Genomic DNA, 21,944 nt, shown 5'->3' with positions numbered 1-21,944 from the left:
CCCTTTTTACTACAGCGTGGGTATGTTTTATAAGGAATGGGAATTGTGTAGAGGCATTGGCATAGGATACTTTTGGAAGTATTGCTGCAACACCACAGGCTCCCTCCATTGACTTGGCAGGCTCACATATCCCGTGTTTCTTCATATGAAGTACAGTTCCTGTTTGGGATCTAAAGACACTTGATATCCCCAGAAGGCCAGCTCTAATTTTGGGAGGGGGTGTGAGGGAGTGTCCCATGCACTTAGGTAGTTTCCAGTGAGGTCCTCCCATGTTGAGGCAAATTCTGCCCGAATGTTGGGGATGAATACGTGATTGGGGTGGAATTTTAAGAACGTTCTTTGTATTCCCCAGGCTAACATTCGGGCTAGGGGTAAAGGTGAGTTATCTTTCAACACTGAGTACCAACGCATAGAAATGCAGGAAGTGTTGGTGTTACTAGTAAACTGAGGTCGCCTTGAATTTGGGTATTTAAGGAGAAGGAACTGGCGTTGCTTTCTTACTTTAAGATACCATTTGCCTCTCTTTTCTGAAGAGTTGTATTACCTTTCCTGAGTTGTCCAACTAAGAAAGACTTCATATGAGCAGTTGGACAAGTTTCCCAGGTAAGTTCCCTTTGTTCTCAAGGATGTGAAACAAATGGATAATGTGCGCCTTGGAAGTACAGTGCAAAAGACTCTTACAAGAGGTGAAGTTTCTGTAAAATTCAGGTCTGGACCGTCCTCTATAACTCGTGATATGATTGGGAGAAATACATTTTTTACTTGCTCATCAGGATAAGTTGCATTGGACTGAGTGACTAGGGTAACTTTAGTGTTAATGTTGGCTAAATCTTCTAATGATACTGGTAATACTTCAGCTGACGGCGAATCTGAAATACAGTATAGCATGAAGTTAGATTGACTGCCAAGGCTAGGCACTGGATCTGTTGGGCTATCGGGTTCAGGAGATTAACCTGCATTATTAAGAGGAGGAAGAAAAGTTTTAGCAACAAGGCCCTCATATTTGTCTTTTTCCTGTAATTATTAGGCCTGCTATAAAGGTGATAATCAGGCACAATATTAGAGTAACTAGAATTATTTGTCCAGAATTCCACTGTGCAGGTGGCACAGTATATAGTCCTGCTGCAAACAGTGGAGTGAGCATAGCAGTTCCTCCAATTGTAATGCAGCAAATTATTTAAAATTTTATTCGCCAAGATATAGAATTTCCCCCTGTGAGTCTATGAAGCTACAAATGTAACCCCACAGATAGTCAAAGTCTCCCTGCAAGTATGCGTCAAAGAGGAGTTCTAATATCTGGTGGCAAATCTCAAAGGGAAAGGTGGAAATAACTGAGAGTATCCGGTAGGATGAAGGTGGGACTAAATAGAATGAGTAGTCCTCACTCATTTACTTATCTTTGGTGATTCTCAGCTTGAGATCTCTATTTCTTCACAGTGATATTGAGGGCGTTCTGAGCTGTCAGGGACTTCTCCTTCAGTTCTCCCAGCGTTAACTCGATTGTGATGTATCCAGGAGTCGATTCCTGTAACTTTTACTGCTGAGGGAGTGGAGACAAGAACAGTGTAAGGTCCCTCCCAGCTTGGGCTTAAAGATGGAGAGAGAGAGGAACGAGCCTTTACCAGTACTAAATATCCTGGGTTAAATAAAGGTGGTCCTGTTTCCTGGTGTTGGGCCACCTCCACTAGCTGGTTAACTCCTGTTGGAAGTGAGCTAGGGAGGTTACATGCTTAACCAATTCAGAGGTTTCTTGGTCTAATAGGAAGTCATTTGTAAGGAAAGGCTGTCCATACAGCATTTCGAAAGAGCTCAAGCCTGACTTTGAAGGGATATTTCCTACCTGTAGTAAAGCTATGGGAAGAAGAGTGACTCAAGGAAGGTGAGTTTCCCCGGACAGTTTTCTGAGGTGTCTTTTGATAATGTTGTTTTTTTCTCTACATTCCCTGATGACTGGGGCATCCAAGCACAATGGAGATGATACTGTATGCCTCGAGCCTTTGGCCCCTCTGGGTGACAGCTGTTTTAAATAAGGGGCTGTTGTCAGTTTGGAGATGCTTAGGTAGGCCAAAGCAGGGAGTTATTTTATTAACTAGAACTTTTATTACCTCAGATGCTTTTTCTGTACAGCATGGAAATGCTTCTACCCATTAGTGAAAGAAGTCCCACCTTTGCCTTTGGCATGTGAGTGAAGTCTATTTACCAGTCCTGCTCTGGATAGCTTTCTATTCTTTGGGTTTGAGGAGGAAGGAGCTGTTTCTTGAGGGAATTATTTTTAAGCCACTCTATTTGACTGTTTTTAGTAAGTTACCTCCTGAAAACAATCCCTGGGCACACTGATAAGTTTTATCCTTTCCCAAGTGAAAAGTTTGGTGAAGAATTTTAAGGACTTTCCATTGTCTAGGAGGTGACAAGTGGAGTTTGCCATTCTCTGGCTGTAGCCATCCTGAAGGCTGGAAAATGTACCTCCAAGTGGCCCACTCTATCTCTTCAGAGGAGTACTGAGGCTTAATTGCTGTTACGGAGCCTTCCCAGACTAGAGGGGCTTTAAGTGTTGATGCCCTGAGGCTTTCTTGCTGCTGACTTGGCTGCCTGATCAGCTAACTTGCTTCCTCCGGCTGTTTCATCTGTTTCCTTCTAATGGCCTTTACAGTGCATCACTGCTGCCTCTCAAGAAAGGAAAACTGAGGATAATAACCTGTTAACTTCCTGATGGTATTTTATAGGGTACCTATTAGCAGTTAGAAAGTGCCTCTCCTTCCAGATGGCAGCGTGAGCATGGAGAACTAAGATAGGATACTTAGAATCAGTGTAAATGTTAGTTACGTTTCCCTTGCTTAATTCAAGTGCTCTTGTAAGAGCTGTCAGCTCAGCTAGTTGAGTGCTTGTGCCTGGAGAGGGGTGCACTTTCAATAACATTATTCAGAGTGACGACTGCGTATCCAGCCTACTCACTCCTTGTTCCACAAAGAAACTCTCATCCATGAAGAGGGCCCAGTCTGGATTTTCTAGGGGAGTCTCCTTGAGATCCTCCCTGGCTGCAGAGGCCTGTACCACAATTTGTTCACTGTCATGTTCAGATTCCCCAGTTTCCTTGGGGAGGAAAATGGCTGGATTTGGGTGAGAGCAAGTTCTTAGCTGAACTGCTGACCCTTCTAACAGCAGAGCCTGATATTTAAGGAGCTGGCTGTCTGTTAGCCTAAGGCTTCCCCTAGAGGACAGCAATCCTTCTACATTATGTGGGGTGACAACAGTTAAGCCATTTCCCAGGGTTAATTTGGTGGCTTCTGCTACCAGTAGGGCCACTGCTGCGACTGCTAGAAGACATGCTGGCCATCCCTTGGCTATCAAATCAAGCTCCTTACTCAGATAGCCCACTAGCTGTTGAGCTGGTCCCTGTGCTTGAGTTAAATCTCTCAGGACCATTCCCTTCCTCTCTGATACATAAAGATTGAGGGCCCTCCTCAGGGAAGGCTGAGGGCTGGTGCCTTAAGTAGAGCTTGCTTTAACTGGTTAAAGCCCTTTGGGGCTTCAGTCTCCCAGGTCAGGAAGTGAGTTTTAGCTGCTTGAGTTTCTTTCATGAGCTGACAGAGTGGTCGGGCTATCTCACCATACCCAGGTATCCACAGTCTGCAATATCATGTAATGCCTAAGAATCCTCTTAGTTGCCTGAGGGTCTTGGGGAGGGGTAAGGAAGAAATGGGCTTAACCCTTTCTTTCTCTAATGCTCTGGTTTACTCAGACAGCAGTAAACTCAGTTGCTTTACTAAAGTCTGGCAAAGCTGGGTCTTAGATTTTGAAACCTTGTATCCTTTGTCAGCTAAGAAATTATGGAGCGCTTCAGTGCCTTCCTGGGAATCTTCCTCACTTGGGGCACAGAACAGAAGATCATCTACATATTGCAAGACCTGGTCTGAGGATGGGACAGTGCCTGTCCAAACAAGTGAGGACTGTCTTGAAATCCCTGAGGCAGCACCATCCAGGTTCACTGGGAAGTTTGGCCAGAGGGATCCTCAAAGGCAAATAGGTATTGAGAGTCAGGATGTAACAGTGTGCAGAAAAAGGCATCCTTTAAATCTTGGACTGTAAACCATTTCGTTCCCTCAGGTATTTGGGTTACCAAGGTGTAGGGATTAGGAATTACCAGATGAATTGGGACTATGGCTTCATTAATGAGGCAGAGGTCCTGAACTAGTCTCCATTCCCCATTGGATTTTTGCACTCTTAGTATCAGGGTATTTCAAGGACTGTTACAGGGTTTGAGGAGGCTTTGCATTTTCAGGTTATTATTATGGTTTCTAGCCCTTTCCTAGCCTCTGCCTTTAGGGGATATTGTCTCTGGTTAGGAAAAAAAGTGGGATTTTTAAGGTTGATCTAAACTGGCCTAGCAGTTTTAGCTCAACGTATTCTTTCTTGGGCTGCCTACACTTCTGGATTAATATTGGCTTCCATTAGGGTAAGACTAAAAGTCTGTCCCAGGGCCATGAGGATGCTAGTCCCTATACAGGCTAAAATGTCTCTAGCTAATAAAGGAATGTGACTTTCAGGCATGATCAAGAAGGCATGTGTAAATAACAAGTCCCCCTGACTACAGCTAAGGGGTTGAGAGAAAAATCGTGTTAGAGTCTTTCCTGTAACACCCACCATGATTGTGCTATGGGAAGAGGGGAGGCCTGGATTGGAGAGGAGAACAGAAAGACTGGCTCCAGTGTCCAGGAGGAGGTCCACCCTCCTCCCTTCAATTTCCAGAATCACCCAGGGCTTCTGAGCAGTAATGGCAGTTTCTGTAGTTTTCTTCTAATATCAGGAGCTGCCTGGATAATAAACTTGTCCTTTAGAATGAGCTATCCCTCAATTGAATCAGGGGACAAAGAGGTGTGTTTTATTATTGCCTCTCTCAGCCTTTCCATGAGGGCTGAGGGATTCTCATCTGGCTTGTGGTCTATTGTGGATGACTTAGAGTAATTAAGCGGTTTGGCCCTAGTTCTTCTAAGGCTCTCTAATATGCACATTAAAAGGTGTTTCCTTTTCCATTAATCTATGGGGTCACAGGGAGTCCAATCAGGATTGTCAAGAGTTATAGCCTCTCTTCATATTGGGAATGGTTGTTCTGTTATTTCCTCACCTTCTATATCTCCCCTTTTCCTTTTTGGCCTACTATAAGAGAGATGTTTTTCATCTCCGAACTTCTCTGCTGCCTGCAGAGTGCCTCTTTTTCAGCTGCAGTGGGGGTTTGGCTTAGAAACAGCATAACATCCCTCCATGTGAGGTCAAACACTTGAGTTAAATTTTGGAAGGCCTCTGTATTCCTATCAGGGTCATCAGAAAATTGGCCCAAGTCTCCCTTTATTTGCCTAAGGTCCTGTAATGAGAAGGGAACTTGCACCCTAGTGGTGCCCCTTCCATCTGGCATTTTTTGTAAGGGTCAGAGTGAAGATGGGGCAGTGGAGAGCTTTGGAGATGGGGGAGCTGGAGGAGCCAGAGGAGCCAATGGCACAGTCACAGGGCACTCCGGATGAGGGGGACAGGAAGAACTGGTGGGGCACTTAGAAGTTGCCTCCAATGGCTCCTTAAAAACTTGCTTTTCTGACTTAGGGGAACTACTCTCTAGAGACTTGCCCAATACGGCCACCAAGAGGCCTTAGTCGATTGTGCAATGCTTGCAAAGGTCTGAGTTGTCTTGCAAGGCAAAGAAAGCCTGTACATAGAGGAGCTTGGGCCACTTGCCCTCCCATCTACAAACAAGGTCTAATTGTTGGATAAGATTAAAACCAAGGCTCCTTCAGCCGGCCAGGTCTGTTCATTTCCAAGATGGTCAGAAGGCCACGCCCTTGTGCAAAGGAAAATGAGCCACTTTTTCTTCAAAGTCTCAAGGTCAAAGGAGTTCCAGTGCTTCAGAATGTACTCCAGAGGAGTGCAGGCCAAAGATGGCTTGTTACCCATTTAGAAAAGAGACAAGAGAAGAGGCATCCCTCAGTCTCCTTGTTCTTTTCAGTGTGACCCAGGGTGGAGGGGAAAGGCAGTGGGAGCATTACCCCAACTGTTCTCCCTCCTTGGTTCCTGGGTCCTAGCACTGTAGCGCCACCCGTGGTTGCAGGTATGACCCTCAAACCATGGTACCAGAGGAACTAAGCAATGGGGCTAGTCACGCTACTATCCCATGTGACATTAGTCCTCTACTTGGTGATTACCCTTTGACCTCCTAGACTTGTGTGGTCTGCATGACTCCCTGATGGATGGGTCTCGAGAGAGACTATGTAACAATTGCATTTGGGCAAGATCCCTTAATGGAGGGAGTATACTGGATTGAGCTTTATAATCTGCTGTTATGGACCAGATTAGAGAATTTATTCTTAGGTAGTGGTTCCAGTTAACTTCAAGACACAAAATCCCCTTTCTATTTAGACGACATTCTAGTTGTAGGCAGAATAGGTGTCTTAAGAGAACATAAGGGTCAAATGGTGGCCTTCCTGCTAATGGAGAGAGTATTGAGATTAAAATGTGGTTTTGGAGGACATTTTTCTCTTCACTGCTGAAAGCAGAGTTCTCCCGCTTGCAGAGGGGGCAAAAAGTTTGGTCTCTAGCAGAGGCACGCAAAACAGAGAAGAACTGGAAAATCTCCCTGTCTGTAGAAAATCACAAAAACAGCAATCCTTTGATCTGCATTCCTGGTTTCTAAGGTGGTGGCTAAGCCTGCCTAATTGAATTTTTTCCAGGGGTTTAAAAACTCCTGCTGCATTGCATACAGAGAGGAAATGGGAGACATGGTGACAGCAGAAAGGAAAGGAGGAAAGTATAATTTGCAGTAGGAAAGCTTGGAGATCCTGTAGCCGACACCTGATTGGGCAGTTGGGGGCTAGGGACAGTCCAGAAGCCTTTAGATAGCACCAGGGTATAGCCCTGACCAGACAGAAATTTTCAGTTGCTCCAGGACCTCTCCCAGCCCCACAGGATGGCCAGGATCTCCATGAAAGGAAACTGGTTTGGAACAAGGCCAACATTCCCAGCACCCCGAGGACACTGGGAGATTGACTAAGTCCTCCCCAGCAAGCATCTCCTCTGAGCCTTCAAGAGCAGCAACTTGCCCTGGTGGCTCCTTAATTAGCTGTCAAATGCCTGGGTTTTTGATAGTTGACAGAATAAAAACTGAGGATGAGAAGCCTCGGAAATCAAAGTATAGAGTCCGCTCCTATACTCAACCTGCCGATAAATTTACCTTCAAATCCTGGACGGGTCCCCAAGTATAAAAGGGCCTCACTGTCTGGGGTAAATACCAAGGTTCTTGGTCTCACAGCTGAGGAAATCAAGAATATGAACGCATACACACAGAGAGTGAGACTGGAGCAGGAGTTTATTAGGCAAAAGAAAAGAATAGCTCTCGGTCACAGAGAGGGGTCCCAAATGGGTTGCCAAGTTGTAGTAAAAAATGTCAGTGTTTTATAAATGGGCTAGTGAGGAGGGTGTGACTTATCTTCCTAGGGCCTGAAGAAATGGTTAGGACCAGGCATGCTATCTGCATAGAGCAGGGTCTCTATCAGCCCCCACCCCATTCTTTGATCATGTGGGTACGTTCTTAGTTTATGCTGCTCTGTGCTGTTTGTCTGTGTGTGCTAAAAGGGAGGGAAGAGTGTCTGTGCCTATTCCCAGGCACCTTCTTGCAGCTGCAGGTATCTTACCTGTGCATACTTGTAGCTTCCCTGTCTTAGTATGCCTAAAGAATGGGAAAGAGATATGCTTATGAAGGCCCACTGTTTTTACTGGGACCCATTGTATGTATGTGAAGTTTGGTGATTACCCAGGAAACTCCCCACTCCGTGCCTGAGTTGCTTATATGTGTTTTACAGCCTGATCTTCCAGGCTGCTCTTTGTTAGAAAGGAAGTGACTTCTTTGAACTGATTGAGGTTTAAAAGGGAGCTATTTCTGAGCTGCTTTTTGTTAGAAGGAAAGTTTTCTGCCAGGGACTCACCCTAACTCTCTACCTAAATAATTTCTATCCCCTATAACACAAAGATACTGGACCAAGTATGCTTGGTTCTTTTTCCCAAGATCACCAGTCAGATGTCACTCTCTTATCTGATAAGTCACTCTCTTACAAGCTGAGTGTGAGAGGAGACTAGGTGGCAAGAGGTGCCTAGTCTCTAATCTGTAATTTCTGTCCATACTCTCAAATGAGTCCAGTACAATGTCAGTCCATTTAGAGTTAAAATAGCACTTATACCTCTCTTTTCCCTACTTCATTAGTTTGCAATGCAAACATATGACCTTGACTTAAATTAGTGCTACAATATATAAATAGGAATAGCAACTCACCCAAACAGTCACATAACCTGCTTTTAATCATTTTGTGATATATATCAGAAAATCTCATCATTTTTATCTAGTAAGTGCATTGTAGGTTTCTGAAAATGTAAATGTGTCTATTCATGTATTTTTAAACATTGAAATAGACTAAGATCAATCAGTGACATTTATAGAAATAATTTAAGTTTTACATGCTCCCTTTGAAATGTAATATGCCATTTAAATTGTAATTTAATTCAAGGTAAATTCTCTCATAATGTTAATAGTGACCCTGTAAGCTACACAGTCTTCCAAGGAGTTTTTTTGGATTTAGTCTTAGGTTAAAGACTTCAGGCTAAGTTTAGCAACTGTTAGAAATAATGCAGTCGAGAGGAAGGCTGTGGAAGTAGGTAAATTCAGGACATTCTGAAACAAGCACTTAGAAAAATTACCATTTGTGAAACACTGACCTACTTCAAAGCTAGTTATAGGTACCACTATCATTATGTTGAAACACAGAAACATTTCTACCACACAAACAAAAGATTTTTATTTAAAAACAGTAGCCTTTCTTAGATATCATTAGATTAATTTAAATTGAAAGAGTAACAGATATTATCTGTTAAGTCATATTCCTTACTCTGATTGTCCCACTGAGCTTTATTCTTTCTTTCTTTCATTCATCCATTCAAAAATCCTTATAGGATTTATTATGTTTCCAGGCACTTAGAGAAACAGCTGTGAATTAGACAAAGATCCTGGGCACCCGAGACTTAGCTTTATGAAAAAACAGACAATAAAGAAGTAAATAAATATAATTTCATGTGAAGATAAATACTATTTAAATAAAAACAGTGAGCAATAAGCTAGGAAGTGATTGGTATTGAGGGGTACACTTAGATTGGGTGGTCTGGAAAGCTCTCTCTTAGGTGTAGTGTTTGAGTAGAAACATAAATGAGTAAAAAGGCCACGTTAATATGAAAAGAGAGAACAGAAAAGTGAAAATGTCACATGTGAAGAATTAACCTGGTGAGTTGAAGGGAGATCAAGACCAGTGATCATGTGGCACAAGGGTGGGGAAGACGGTAGGAGATAGAAACTGGAGAGGTAAGTAGTGGCCAGATCAGGTAGAGTGTTGAAAGCCAAAGCAGGGAGTCTGAATTTTATTCTAAGTGTGCTTACAAATGTTTAGTTTTAGGCAGGAAATTACAATGATCTTATTTAATATCCCCTGTGAAGGTCTCCTATTTTCTCAGATTAACAAATTCATGGTTCTCTTTAAAAGTCCAGCTGAAGTATCACACGCATTGTAAAGCCTTTTGTCATTGTCAGTGAGGCAGTGGTTGGGTGGTCCTGTTTAACCAGCTTTCCTAGAGGTGACTTCTCCCATTCAGTTCTATTCAGTCAAAGGTGAGTCTTAGAGACTGTCTGATGCTTCCGTAGTTTATTCTGGCATCGCTCTTAAAAGATGGCGGGAAGAGGCTGGGGACGTAGACCAGATAGTCAGGGCTTAGATGATCAAGAGAGTCTCCAACCAGAGACTGTTCTCAGCGTTGGGGCTTTCTTCCCCCTTTTTAAAACCTGTATTCAGCTTGGTCAGTTATCAGATGTTTCTCTCATAAATGGAGTCAAAGCTATTCTTACAAGGGTAAGCTTTAAGGTTCATGAAAGTTGCATCTGTGCTGAAGTGGCCTTGTCTCCTGGAAATTACTGGGCCAGGGGTGGAAATCTCCAGGGCCAGTTTGTATTATATTGATAAATACATTTAGTATCAGCCCCTCAAGACACTTGAATGAGCCTTATGGCTATAATTAATCTTATAGCCATGATATATCTCTTATAGTATATTTTCCTTAATTCTCCAAGTATCTTCTCTATCTTTAGTTTTCCCATTTCATACATTCTTGCATTTACATGGTACATTTCTCTACTATAGTACATTCTGCTTGTTTTCAACTTGTCTTTTCTAATGAACTGTTAACTCCATAAGGATAGAGACTGTGTAAATCTTCCTGTATGCATAGTTTATAATGCAGTGCACAGCATATCATAATGTTAAGAAAATGATTACTGAATGAACAAATGAGTATTTCAATTATCCCATAACTTATGCTTCTGGTCTTAACATTTCTGTCAAATTCCAGTTTCTGATTTTTAAATGCCTACTGACATTTTTAATTGTCTAGTTTTTCTTCAGACTCAACTTCACATACCCACATCTCTTTCCAACTTCTCCATTTAATTAATTAATTAGAGAGGGAGTTTCCCTCTTGTTGCCTAGGCTGGAGTGCAATGGCGCAATCTTGGCTCACTGCAGCCTTTGCCTCCTGAGTTCAAGCGATTCTCCTCCCTCAGTCTCCCAAGTAGCTGGGATTACAGGTGTCCGCCACCACACCCAGCTAAGTTTTTGTATTTTTAGAAGAGATGGGTTTTCGCCACGTTGGCCAGGCTGGTCTCAAACTCCTGGCCTCAGGTGATCTGCCTACCTCAGCCTCCCAAAGTGCTGGAATTACAGGTGTGAGGCCCTGCACCTGGCCAACTTCTCCGTTTTTATTGGTAATACCAGCTTCTAATTTCCTTGACCACAAATTTTAGAGTACTTTTATTCTTCCCCGATACTGGGGATTTCCTTTACTCTATTTCATTGACTGTAACCCTAGTTCAGACTTTTATCACCTAATTCCTGGAAAAATGCAACAAAGTGGCTGGCTAGGGAATAATTCTGGCTCAAATGTCTTCCCTTCTCAAGTCTGTACTGCATGTCTTTGCAAGATCATTGTTAATGAAATATTTTATTCGTGAGTTCATGCATTGTTCCACTTTCCAAGTATTTTTGCACACTGAATGTATGACATGCCCACTCCCTTATATAAAACCTTACTTAATGCTCACATGAACTAAATGAGATAGTATTTTTATCTCCATTTTACAGATAAGGAAATTAGGATTTAGGTTAACTGCCCAAAGTCAGTTACACCAATCACAAAATGGTAGAGCTGAGACCTGAACACAGGTCTTTTTAGTTGAAAACTCTGAGCTCTGCTTAATCATCGTGCTAGTAAGTTAGTATCCCAAGTTTAAAGTCTTTCTTCACTTTGGAGGATTTCCATGATATAGCCTACCAATCCTACTTCCCATTCCTGCTGCACTTGGATTTTATATTTCATATTTCAAATATTTTTCTAGTTATCTCCTGTGCATTGCCCTTGTCTACTTCAAATAGATTGTAAGCTTCTTAAAACCTTACTCTTATTACACTTGCCTTGCATTTCTATGAAGATCTACTGTTGTAGATAACACACTAAATTCTCAGTGAATAATTTATAAAATCTTTAGCACAGTTCTTGGCACATAGGCATGTTTAACAAATGGTACCAATGACTATTATTATTACACAGGGACTGATGCATCAAATTTAAGACCTAATAGGAAACCAGAAAATTCTGATCTCTTCCTCAGTCCTAAGAACTCTGCTTGCTCTCTCCCCAATTTAGACTAGTGGTTTCCAATATTGAGTACATTTCAGTCTCATAGTCTCATCTCTCCTACGAAACAGTGCCAAGTATGATATAGACATCACCATAACATGAAAAACACAGCAAAATTTTGTCCATTACTGCTCTCTTTGAGGGTACTTTGGAGAAAGGAAAATGGAATAGCTGTAGTTACATTTTTGAAAAAATGGTTAATGCCTTATCTATTGACAGGTGATCTATTGATGGATAAACTTCATTTAACTTTCATGAAGTTACTATTGTCTTGTCGAGACTTCCTGGCTCAAGTTTCTGATGTACAGAACCTAGCATTCTTCAGGCACCCCTCTTGTTGTATAATCCCTGCTTCATTTTGGCGCTTCAAGCAGAATTGGTTCACATGCAGCAACAGGAAAATCCGACATTCAGGCCTTGAATGGTTCACGTGATGCAGTGCAAACGGACGATTTAGGACCTCCCCAGTCCTGATTATTTTTTTTTTTTTTTGAGTCAGAGTCTCGCTTTGTCGCCAAGCTGGAGTGCAGTGGCGCGGTCTTGGCTCACTGCAACCTCCGCCTGCTGGGTTCAAGCGATTCTCCTGCCTCAGCCTCCCAAGTAGCTGGGATTACAGGCACGCTCCACCATGCCCAGGTAATTTTTGTATTTTTAGTAGAGATGGGGTTTCACCATGTTGGCCAGGCTGGTCTGTGAACTCCTGACCTTGTGATCCACCTACCTCGGCCTCCCAAAGTGCTAGGATTTGGCCTGAGCCACCGCGCCCGACCCCCTAGTACTATTTTCAAAGGTATGACGCACTTGTCCTGCCCCCGAAGGCGCAATCGCGCCGTCGCGCCACGTACGTCACACGCTCTTCGGAAGGCGTTGCTGCGTAAATGGCGGGGGCGTGTCTTTTGGCTCCTCCGCGTGTAGTTACCTGAGAAACGCGGGAAGTTGGGCCCAGGCACTGTTGTTCCGGTTGCCTAAGTTGTTTTATTATTTCTGGAGAGAGCCGTGAGCTTGTCCGGGGGCCCAAACCCTGAGGCCCACCCGGTTTCTGGCGCGGTGCGATGGAGGTAGTGGAGGCCGCCGCCGCTCAGTTGGAAACTCTGAAATTCAATGGCACCGACTTTGGAGTTGGCGAAGGTCCGGCGGCTCGGTCTCCGGGCTCTGTCCCTGCGCCAGGGACACAGCCGCCGCTACAGTCGTTTGAGAGGTCCCCGGACGCTGGGCAGACCGTGGAGATTAAGCCTGCCGGGGAGCAGCCTCTGCAGCCCGTTCTGAACGCCGTCGCGGCCGGGACCCCAGCGCCGCAGCCACAGCCGCCAGCGGAATCGCCGGCCTGCGGAGACTGCGTCACCTCTCCAGGAGCCGCAGAGCCTGCGCGGGCCCCGGACTCCTTGGAGACCTCGGAGTCGGATTCAGACTCGGACAGGTCGGGTGCCTAAGGGACCCGGAGCTGTGGGGAGAGGTCTTGTATGACGGGCGGGGTGGCCGGGGCCTAAGAACCTAGAGGTTGCCCGTGTGGGCCCTGGAGGGTGGGCAGGTCGCTGGTGCTCCGGGCTCACGTGTTGAAGTATTGGCTCCGACTGCCCCTTATTCGCTGCCTCTCATAGCAGGTCGCGTTGTGAATCTGAGCTTAGTACTCACTTATTTCTTAAATTTGGTGGCCTGAAGGGTTCTATGTATAGATCATATCATTTTTTGTTAGACTTTAGAAAACCCGAGGACCTTAGGTTGTTTCCGTAACTACTCAGTTTAGGCTGTACTTTTGTGGTTATAATTGAGTTTTGTGTCAGATCTGATTTTTTTTTTCCATCACATCTAGGCTTTGTTTTTTGAACCACATTGAGGATCAGGAAAAGGATTATTTTGTGTTTCAAAGCTGGCTTTTGACGATTATGTTAATTTATAGAATCCTTGTAGGGAACACGTGTTTATGAAAGTAGCTAAACAGTGTTATTTAGTAGTATTTTATGCTTCTTACGTTTCGTGAGAGCCTTTCCCCCTTGCCCCCACTTCTGTCTTTTAAATATGAAACCTCTGGGCTGGAGAGGACTCCAGCATGTGGGATGTTACTAAACCACACTGAACATTGTCTACAAATAGTTGAGTGTGTTGAGTGGGGTACTGAACAGGTTAACAAGATAGACACGTGTTGAAGAGGTGAGAAGTTTAGTTTTCAGGGAAGTCATCAGCGGAGAGTGGGAGTGAAGAAGGCTGAAGGATTTGAGTAGAAGAGGGTATGAAATGGACTGGGAGGGGGAAGTAACAACTGTAAACAAGGTTGGATTTCTTGGCAGTACTAAGATTGCAGTATAATCTTGTGGGATTTCAGAGCTCATTTTACCAGCAAAGAAAAGTAAATGGTAGATGATTTGGGGATACGTTTTGAAAGCAGAAGGGATATGGCGTCATAATAGGCCAACTTAGTGTCAGGATACTACTTCTGACTGTGGGTGATGGCAGAGGATACCAAATATTTGTAGAAGTCAAAAGGGGTACAACTTTTTGCCAGTTAACAGCAGTGAAATCAAATGGAAACTGAAGGAGAGAAGCAGGTTTAGTTAGTATAATGCACTTTTTCTTGTTTTAACTTGCTGTGAGTGTGGGTGTATAGGCCATTCGTACAAAGGTGGCCATTATGCCGTCAGAGATTGGACATGGAGTTTAGAGATGTCATAGCCGAAGATTTAGGCGTTAATGTCACATGGATGATGACTGAAATCATTAATGTGTATGGGATTATCCATGAAAGTAGTATAGAAAGAAGAGAAAGTGAGGATGGAACCCTTAAAAATAGTATATGAAAGGGCTTGAAGTGGAGAGCCAACAAACAAAATTTAAACTGAGACAGTGGTTGCTGTTAACGATAATTTCTGTGCAAGATAAGGACCAAGTGAGTTTTCAGTAAGTAGAATGGTCTACATACTTTCGTAACTGAGGATTTCCCAAGTTGTCTGTAGACTGAGAAGAAACTCATTAAGCGATCTGACAATTAAGCGATCTGGTTATTGGTGACCAAGAGAGGTGCCATGCCCAGAATTCCCTTTTTTTAGTGATTTGTCACATGCTTGCTTATACTCAGACAGGTGTATGATATGTGAGAGTATTGTAATAAGAGGACCTGGGTTATAGCAAAGGTTTGAAAATGTTATTGGTAAACTAAAGACTACTTTCCCAATACCATATCATCTTCGAAGTGCTAGTTTTGAATTAGAACAGCAGTAGTAAACATGTAGTAAAGTTGATATTTCTTAATTGAATAATTTTAATATTATTAGAATAAGCAGTAGTAAACGTATTAAAGTTGATATTTCTTAATTGAATAATCTTATTTTAATATTATTATAATAATACTGGACTATTTTTTTTAAACTGTTGTTTTCTTCCCTGCAGTGAAACAGATACAGATAGTTCAAGCTCATCGTCTTCCTCTTCATCTTCCTCATCGTCGTCGTCGTCTTCTTGTATATCACTTCCTCCAGTGCTGTCAGATGGAGATGAAGATTTACAAGTTGAGAAGGAAAATAAGAATTTTCCTCTTAAAACAAAAGATGAATTACTTCTTAATGTAAGTACTTAGATTTATTAAGTTTAGTTTGCATGTTTTAAAACATATTCTGGTACCGATATTGATCTAATTTTGCCTGTATCGGCTCCATAAATTTGAAGTTCATTCTCAGCCTAATGGGCATGCTTTTGGCATGCCTTGGCTTTCTTATGTAAAAGAGAGTAGTGATCTGGATAATTTCTTAGGTTACTTCTAACTCTGCTGACATTTGATAATTGTTACGATTATGGCATCAACTTCAGCTTTGAACTTTACATTTTTTACATTCCCTAGAAGAAGGTATTTCTTATGTAGATTTGATTTGCTTTTTTTTTTTTTTTTTTTTTTTTTTGGTCTGCACGTCAGAAAATTTTGCTCAATAGCAGTTGAGATTTTCTTTTTAATTGACTGCATTTAGAGAAGTAGAAGGTGAAATTCAGAGGGTTGAGCTTGTTAGGATTCCTATTGAAGTTTGTGGAGTGTTTTTATTATTACAGTTGGAGAAAACTTGTTAATTGTAGAATAGTATTTATTGGCACTTGATAGATTTGGTTTGCAAAGTTAACTCTTGCAAGGTTATTTCCTCTTAAGCTGTAAATATCCTTAGGAGGATGATGTTAGTCTAATTGAAACCTATAACCCAAGAGGAAAGTCTTCTCAGAATTTCAGAATGTAGGCTATATTATCACATTGTTTTTTTTCCACCCCTGCATGTACTTTTAATTATTAATGCTTTAAAAATATTTAATGGTCACTAATCATAATTCTTACATGACATTTAAATTGATAAGATAGTTTAATGCAAGATTTGAAAAAATAAAGTGTACAGGCACTCAGGAGTCTTTTTCGTGAATGGATTCTACCAGTCTTAATATTATTTGTCTTTCTCTACTCATAACAAGAAATTCTCATCTTGCTTACGCTTTATACATTGAAAACCTTTGGATTTGTATGCAGCTTCATCACTGGCTCATGTTTTCATGCTACAGATATGTTAATATTTCTTAGTGGTCTTTGTACACAAAGGCTCCCAACATAACTATTTTCTGAAAGTAAAGACTTGTTTGGTCTTTTTTCCTTGTCTCTTGATCACCTTTCTACATAAGTTCCTTATTAAAATATAATAACCAGCAAAGAAAAGACCACAGTACTTCTGTAAATGCATACATATCATTGTCTTATCTTACTAGATTTGGAAGTCTTACCGTGGGAATTTCTTCAAATTTAATGCAGAGTCTTAGCATATTTGTTTAGGTATTTTTTCTGGACCCTGTTTTCATCAGAAGATCAAAAAGGATTTGTGGCCACAAGGAGTCCAGGAACAAGTTCTTTGAGGACTGAGTTCATATGTGATCCTTGTAATTCCCATAGTGCCCAGTGGAGTGCTTTACAGATAATGGGTTCTCAGGCCAAAGTAATACATGATTATAGAATGAGTGTGTGAATAGGCATTTTATATTTATTAATTCTTCAAGAAATTATTATAGCACACCTGCCATTTGCCAGGTGCTGTAAACAAGACCAATCCAGTTTCTGCTCTCACAGTGTCTAATGGAGGGACACAGACAGTAAATAAAGTGGAGACAAATCAATTTAATGGCTAAAAGTGCTATTGAATTGTGTGAGTGTATGTTTGCCTCAAAAGACAAAATTCCATTTGAATGTTGTTAGATTTTCAAACTTGGAATGATGGGTTGGTCTGTTCCTTTCTGTGACCATTTCAATGGATCTTTGGGAATGATGGAAGAGACAATTATAGTCTTTATTTGGGAAACTATTAGAAGTCCTTCAGACCACTGTGCTGCTAGAGATAGGTAGAGGAATTGATGAGTTTCCCAGTTTTCCCTAAATCTCTGGCCTACAGGTCTGAAAGAAGATATAAGGACTTCTTCAGGGTTTCAAATCTTAAGTTTGGGGGAAAAGAATGGCTTTGTCCTGTCCTTAAGGATAGTGTATAGTTACAGGTATGTAGTGTGTTTAGGAGTCTGCCTCTTTGTCCATTTCTCAGGGCTGGCAGTTCGACCACTGATAGACTCTTGCATGAAAGTCATGGAGATGACTTTTGCTGGCCTATGGTCTGTTACACAGCCTTGAACAGATCATTGAGGTTAGTGGAATGGGTATTCAGATTGCTTGGCTGTGAGTCACATAGTCATTCCTGTTTGTGTAGGCGAGTGTGTAGGAGAGAGTGAGGAGAGCATGTGTAGGAAAATGAACACTTGAAAGAGCACATGGGCTAGTGAGAGAGGGTGGGAGTGCGTAAGAGCCAGTTGACAGAAAGGGAGTGTGAATGTGTATGTATTGTGAGAAGGGTGGGATGTTGGGTGTAATATCAGCCCTATATAAACCACGTGGAATGGTTTATCTTTCACAGGAAAGGGAGCTTGTATCCATTCCAAAAGGGGATGCTGGGCAGACAGTAATAATGGGTTATACTCTATAGAGGGAAAGGGAAATACTTGGAAGTGGTTATCATGTATGTCTTATGTTGGACTCATTGTTACGAGGAACAGCGACTCATATTACCTCAGGAGAACTAGAGGTTTATTTGAAAGCAGCTGGGAACTAAGGCAGCTATGAAGGCTAGTTACTCTGTTTCTTTTACATGCCTCTGGATAGTCTCACAGTTCTGTCATTTTATTCTTTCAATATTGGCTGGCTTCCTTTGTTTATCTGTAGAATTTTTTTTTTTTTTGGTGGAGGGGGACAGAGTTTTGCTCGTCACCCAGGCTGGAGCCCAGTGGCCTATCTCGCCTCACTGTAACCTCCATCTCCTGGGCTCAAGCAATTCTCCTGCCTCAGCCTCCCAAGTAACTGGAATTACAAGTGCTCCCCACCACGCCCAGCTAATTTTTGTATTTTTAGTAGAGACAGGGTTTCGCCATGTTGGCCAGGCTTGTCTCGAACTCCTGACCTCAAATGATCCACCCGCCTCAGCCTCCCGGAGTGCTGGGATTACAGGCGTGAGCCACCATGCCTGGCCAGATTTATCTTTTTAATTCCAGTTTATACATGGATTTCAGTATCTCTGGCTCTAAAAATGGCATCTTTTGCTTTCAGTGTCCCATGAACTGGCTAATTAGTGTTTTATTTCCTTGCCTACTTTTGGAACAATTCTGTTATTTAGCTTAGATTTTTTTTTTTTTTTTTGGAAAATGACAATCCATTCTTTCTGGGAAGTGTCTCCTCTCCACAACTAGTCCTAGCTGGTGTGGTATGTGCCATTTTTGTTCAGGCCTTCTGATATGTTACTTAGACTTTTAGGCAGCAGAGGTTGTGTATCTTAGCTAGATGGAGCTGCTTCAAGCTCTATGTGGTCTATTAATTTAACTATCTAACGAAATTCTGAAGAAAATTAGTGAACTTTTCTGCTAAAAGGTATATACAAATAAAATGTGCCAAACAGTTAAAATCAATTTTAGAGTTTGTGCTGGACCTTCAGGGATCTGGACATAGACATGCCCAATTTAGCCCAATTTAACCCAATTTTATGTCCAACCACTTTCTAAAGTGTTTTCTAGCAGTTTCCTGTTGTCACTCAGGCATGCTTAGCTTAATTTTTACCTCCATTTAGTCTGTGCCTCAAGCAGGAATGTCGCCTCTGGATGTATCCCTTTAAATCTTTCCATTGTGGGTTGTTCGATCTCTATGATCTAACTATGTACAATGCAGATCTTTAGGTATATGAGAACTACAGTGAAATAACTTTATGATTGTTCTTAAACCTTAGAAAGATGTAATTTTTAAAATTAGGTTATAACCAAATCTTGCCATCCCAAGATGTGGTTATAACCCAGTTTTTGTTTTTTTTTGTTTGTTTGTTTGTTTTTAATGTGAGGATATGGTAAGGGGGAAGAGAATAAAAGAGGAATTAGTGAGCTATAGTGGCAATGAAAAAGGAGAGTCTTAAGTGGCTCTCTTCATAATGTCACAATTAGTAAGTTTAACTAGATAAAATTATTCTTTTAAACATAAATTCTTCTTTAATGCTCAGAAGGTTTATATATAACCTACACAGTCACTGTAAGCAGCATACATATTACAGCTTTGGAACTATGTTGAGCCACATAGGATGTATTTAGTGTTGCGATGAATTGGAAAATTGAGGTTCTTTTTAAACAATTTTCTCAGCAGTTTATGCCCTGAACTCTTCATTCAGATGTATCAAGTGTAATTAAAAATGTAGGGTCATAAAAATATTTGGGATTATAGTTTTTAAAGTCTTAATCAGAAATGAGTTTTATAAATTAGTGCCCGTTGTTCTCTGAAAACCTGAAAGGCTTTTAAACATAACATTTTAAAATTATAAGCACAATGTTTATGGAGATAAGAAATGGATAATACTTCAATAGGGATAATAATGTGTATATAGGAATATAATGTAGCATGACCAAAAATTAGTGCTTATTGGCAATTTTGGGGGAAATTTAGCTGTCATACTTTAGTGACTGCTTATTTTATAAAATAAGTACATTTGGTAGTTAGGTTGAGTACACTCTATCCTCCTGATTGTGGCAGTGTGGACACATTCTAAAATGTCCTAACATGAGTGTATGGAAATATCTGGACCACCTCAAGTGGTTGGAAGTTGCAGTAGAATGTTTCATGCCTATTTGATCTCCCATCATATATGAAATTGTATTGCATCTTGGTCTACACTTAGTAATTATCAATTGAATATATTGTTTTCTAGGCATAAGTTGGTTTATAAGTTTTGTCCTGAATGCAGGCCTCTTTTAACTTAGTCTTTTGTTACTATGCGTATATTTGGAACTATTAAATTCTATTTTAGAATACACTTTGATAGCACTTACTAACATTCTTCCCAAAGGGCTTGTTATTTAAGCAATGGTTTATATACTTAAAGGAGATCATTTTTCATTAATATTCAATAGTGTTCTTCAAAAATAATTAATACTCAGGGTTTTTTAAAGTTTTATATCTTACAGAATATTTCAGTAAAGCTTACATGAAGCATGAATGATTCCATAAACATGAAACAAATACTGTTTTATTCAGTAGAGTATCCATTTATGTCCTGTGTGTGTATATATATAATTATTATTACACAGAAACATTCAATTTTTTAGATTCTCCCATTCCTCAGTAGTTTCTAATAAGTGAATTCTGCTGATTGCTTTAGAGGATAAAGACAAATATCTGTTAAAGAGCAGTGGAACTAGAGAGTGAGCATATACACTTTAGCTGAAAGCAAAGTAACACCAGAGAGTTAATGGCTGAATGTCAGATGAATGGTGTACTGCACATAAGAAGTGATAAGATTGAGTAAAAGGGGAGGTAATAAGGATTTCTGAAAAATTTGGGCTAATACCCTGTGGCATTTTACAATTATTTGGCAGTCTTTTTATCTTAGTGATATATAAAATCAGTGTCTTAAAGTTGATGAAATATGGATTTAATTAACATAAAAGATAGGCTTAGAGTTATATTCATTGTTGGAGGTTTTTTCCTTATTGAGATGGACTATAGTTTTATATTTAAGCAAATTAAATTTTGAAGCTATTGTTATGAACTTTGCTTCTCTTAACAGTAATTTTAGAGAAAAACAGGATAATAATGTATTCATTTAAAAAAGAAGAATATCAAGACACTTCAAAGAAATGTTGACCGTCATTTTTTAATTGACTTGTCTGAGTCTTAAGTTTAGTGTCATACACAATAGGGTAATTAATGAGGGGACTAATGTTTACTGGTGATAAATAGCTGAGTTCCATGGAAACTTGTAAAATTACTTCCCCTGAAGAAGTTAATGAATTAGACTACATGTTAAGTATGGTCATAGTTGACACAAAGTGTACAGACCTAATCCATTCTTTTTCCAATATGTTTTACCAGCTATAGAGAAAAAAAAATTCATTCATGGCTCTCAGTACTCCAGGGATTGGATCCTACTTTCCAACCATATCTGAAAAGTGAAGGCTCACCTAATAGCATCAGGTAATTGGCTGCCACATGCATGTCCTGTGTTGGGTAATATGAGAAAAGTGGTTAGATAATTTCATCCCACCTTCCTCACTTTTCTCAATTCTCCCCAAACTGACACCAAAAAGGTTTAGTTTTCATTTGGAATGTTTGATTCCTTCTCCCACCAACCTCTGCTGTCCTTTTTCCATATTTGTGAGTGAAAATCCTACTGAAGGTTCTTTATATAATTTTACTTTAGAAAGTCCTCAATTTACTGATACTCTTTTTTTGCTCAATAAGCCTTCACAAATGCTAGAAAAGTCAAGAGTGTTGTAAATTATAAATGTTACCTTTTCAGAGGGCCACTTTTGACATATTAGCTTCTTCCATTTTTGCATTGAAAGTTTTAGGCACCCATTTTTTGACTGGTACGTCTATAACTTCATTTTTAATGGGGTGAATTTTTAATGTTATGTGGTACTCTTGAATATTTTGCTTAACTGAATAACCTTGTGGATCATACAGATGTTAGAAAATTAAAATACAATAATCTTACAAAATGGACAATAATTGCTCTTTCATGGATATTCCAGAAGTGTGGTTAGGATCTTGCATTTCTTTAATGCCATCAGTATGAGTATCTGTTATCACAGAAGCACAGTAATTTTTTTGTTCGAATCTAGTATATAATTTCTGTATTAATGTGTTGTCTTTTTGA

The 21,944-nt window shown here is 40.7% G+C and overlaps 1 protein-coding gene across 5 annotated transcripts in view; it reads left to right on the top strand.

Annotated features, from left to right (window-relative positions):
• Positions 1 to 10,936: 10,936 nt before the first annotated feature.
• The window catches only part of NAF1 (nuclear assembly factor 1 ribonucleoprotein), a 57,530-nt gene continuing 46,522 nt past the window's right edge, over positions 10,937 to 21,944 (top strand). For all 5 annotated transcript variants that reach the window (XR_010120592.1, XR_010120593.1, XR_010120591.1 and 2 more), the window contains exons 1-2: positions 10,937 to 13,183; positions 15,148 to 15,322. Coding sequence is in view for 2 of the 5 variants with exons in the window: in XM_055276296.2 (XP_055132271.1) it covers positions 12,819 to 13,183; positions 15,148 to 15,322 (540 nt within the window). In the remaining 3 variants the exon portion in view is untranslated. The remainder of the gene's footprint in view (positions 13,184 to 15,147; positions 15,323 to 21,944) is intronic.

Source organism: Symphalangus syndactylus, chromosome 4 (assembly GCF_028878055.3).
Source record: "Symphalangus syndactylus isolate Jambi chromosome 4, NHGRI_mSymSyn1-v2.1_pri, whole genome shotgun sequence".
In the NCBI taxonomy this organism is placed as follows: domain Eukaryota; kingdom Metazoa; phylum Chordata; class Mammalia; order Primates; family Hylobatidae; genus Symphalangus; species Symphalangus syndactylus.
Note: the sequence above shows the minus strand (reverse complement) of the source record. Positions and strands in the feature narration are given on the sequence as shown.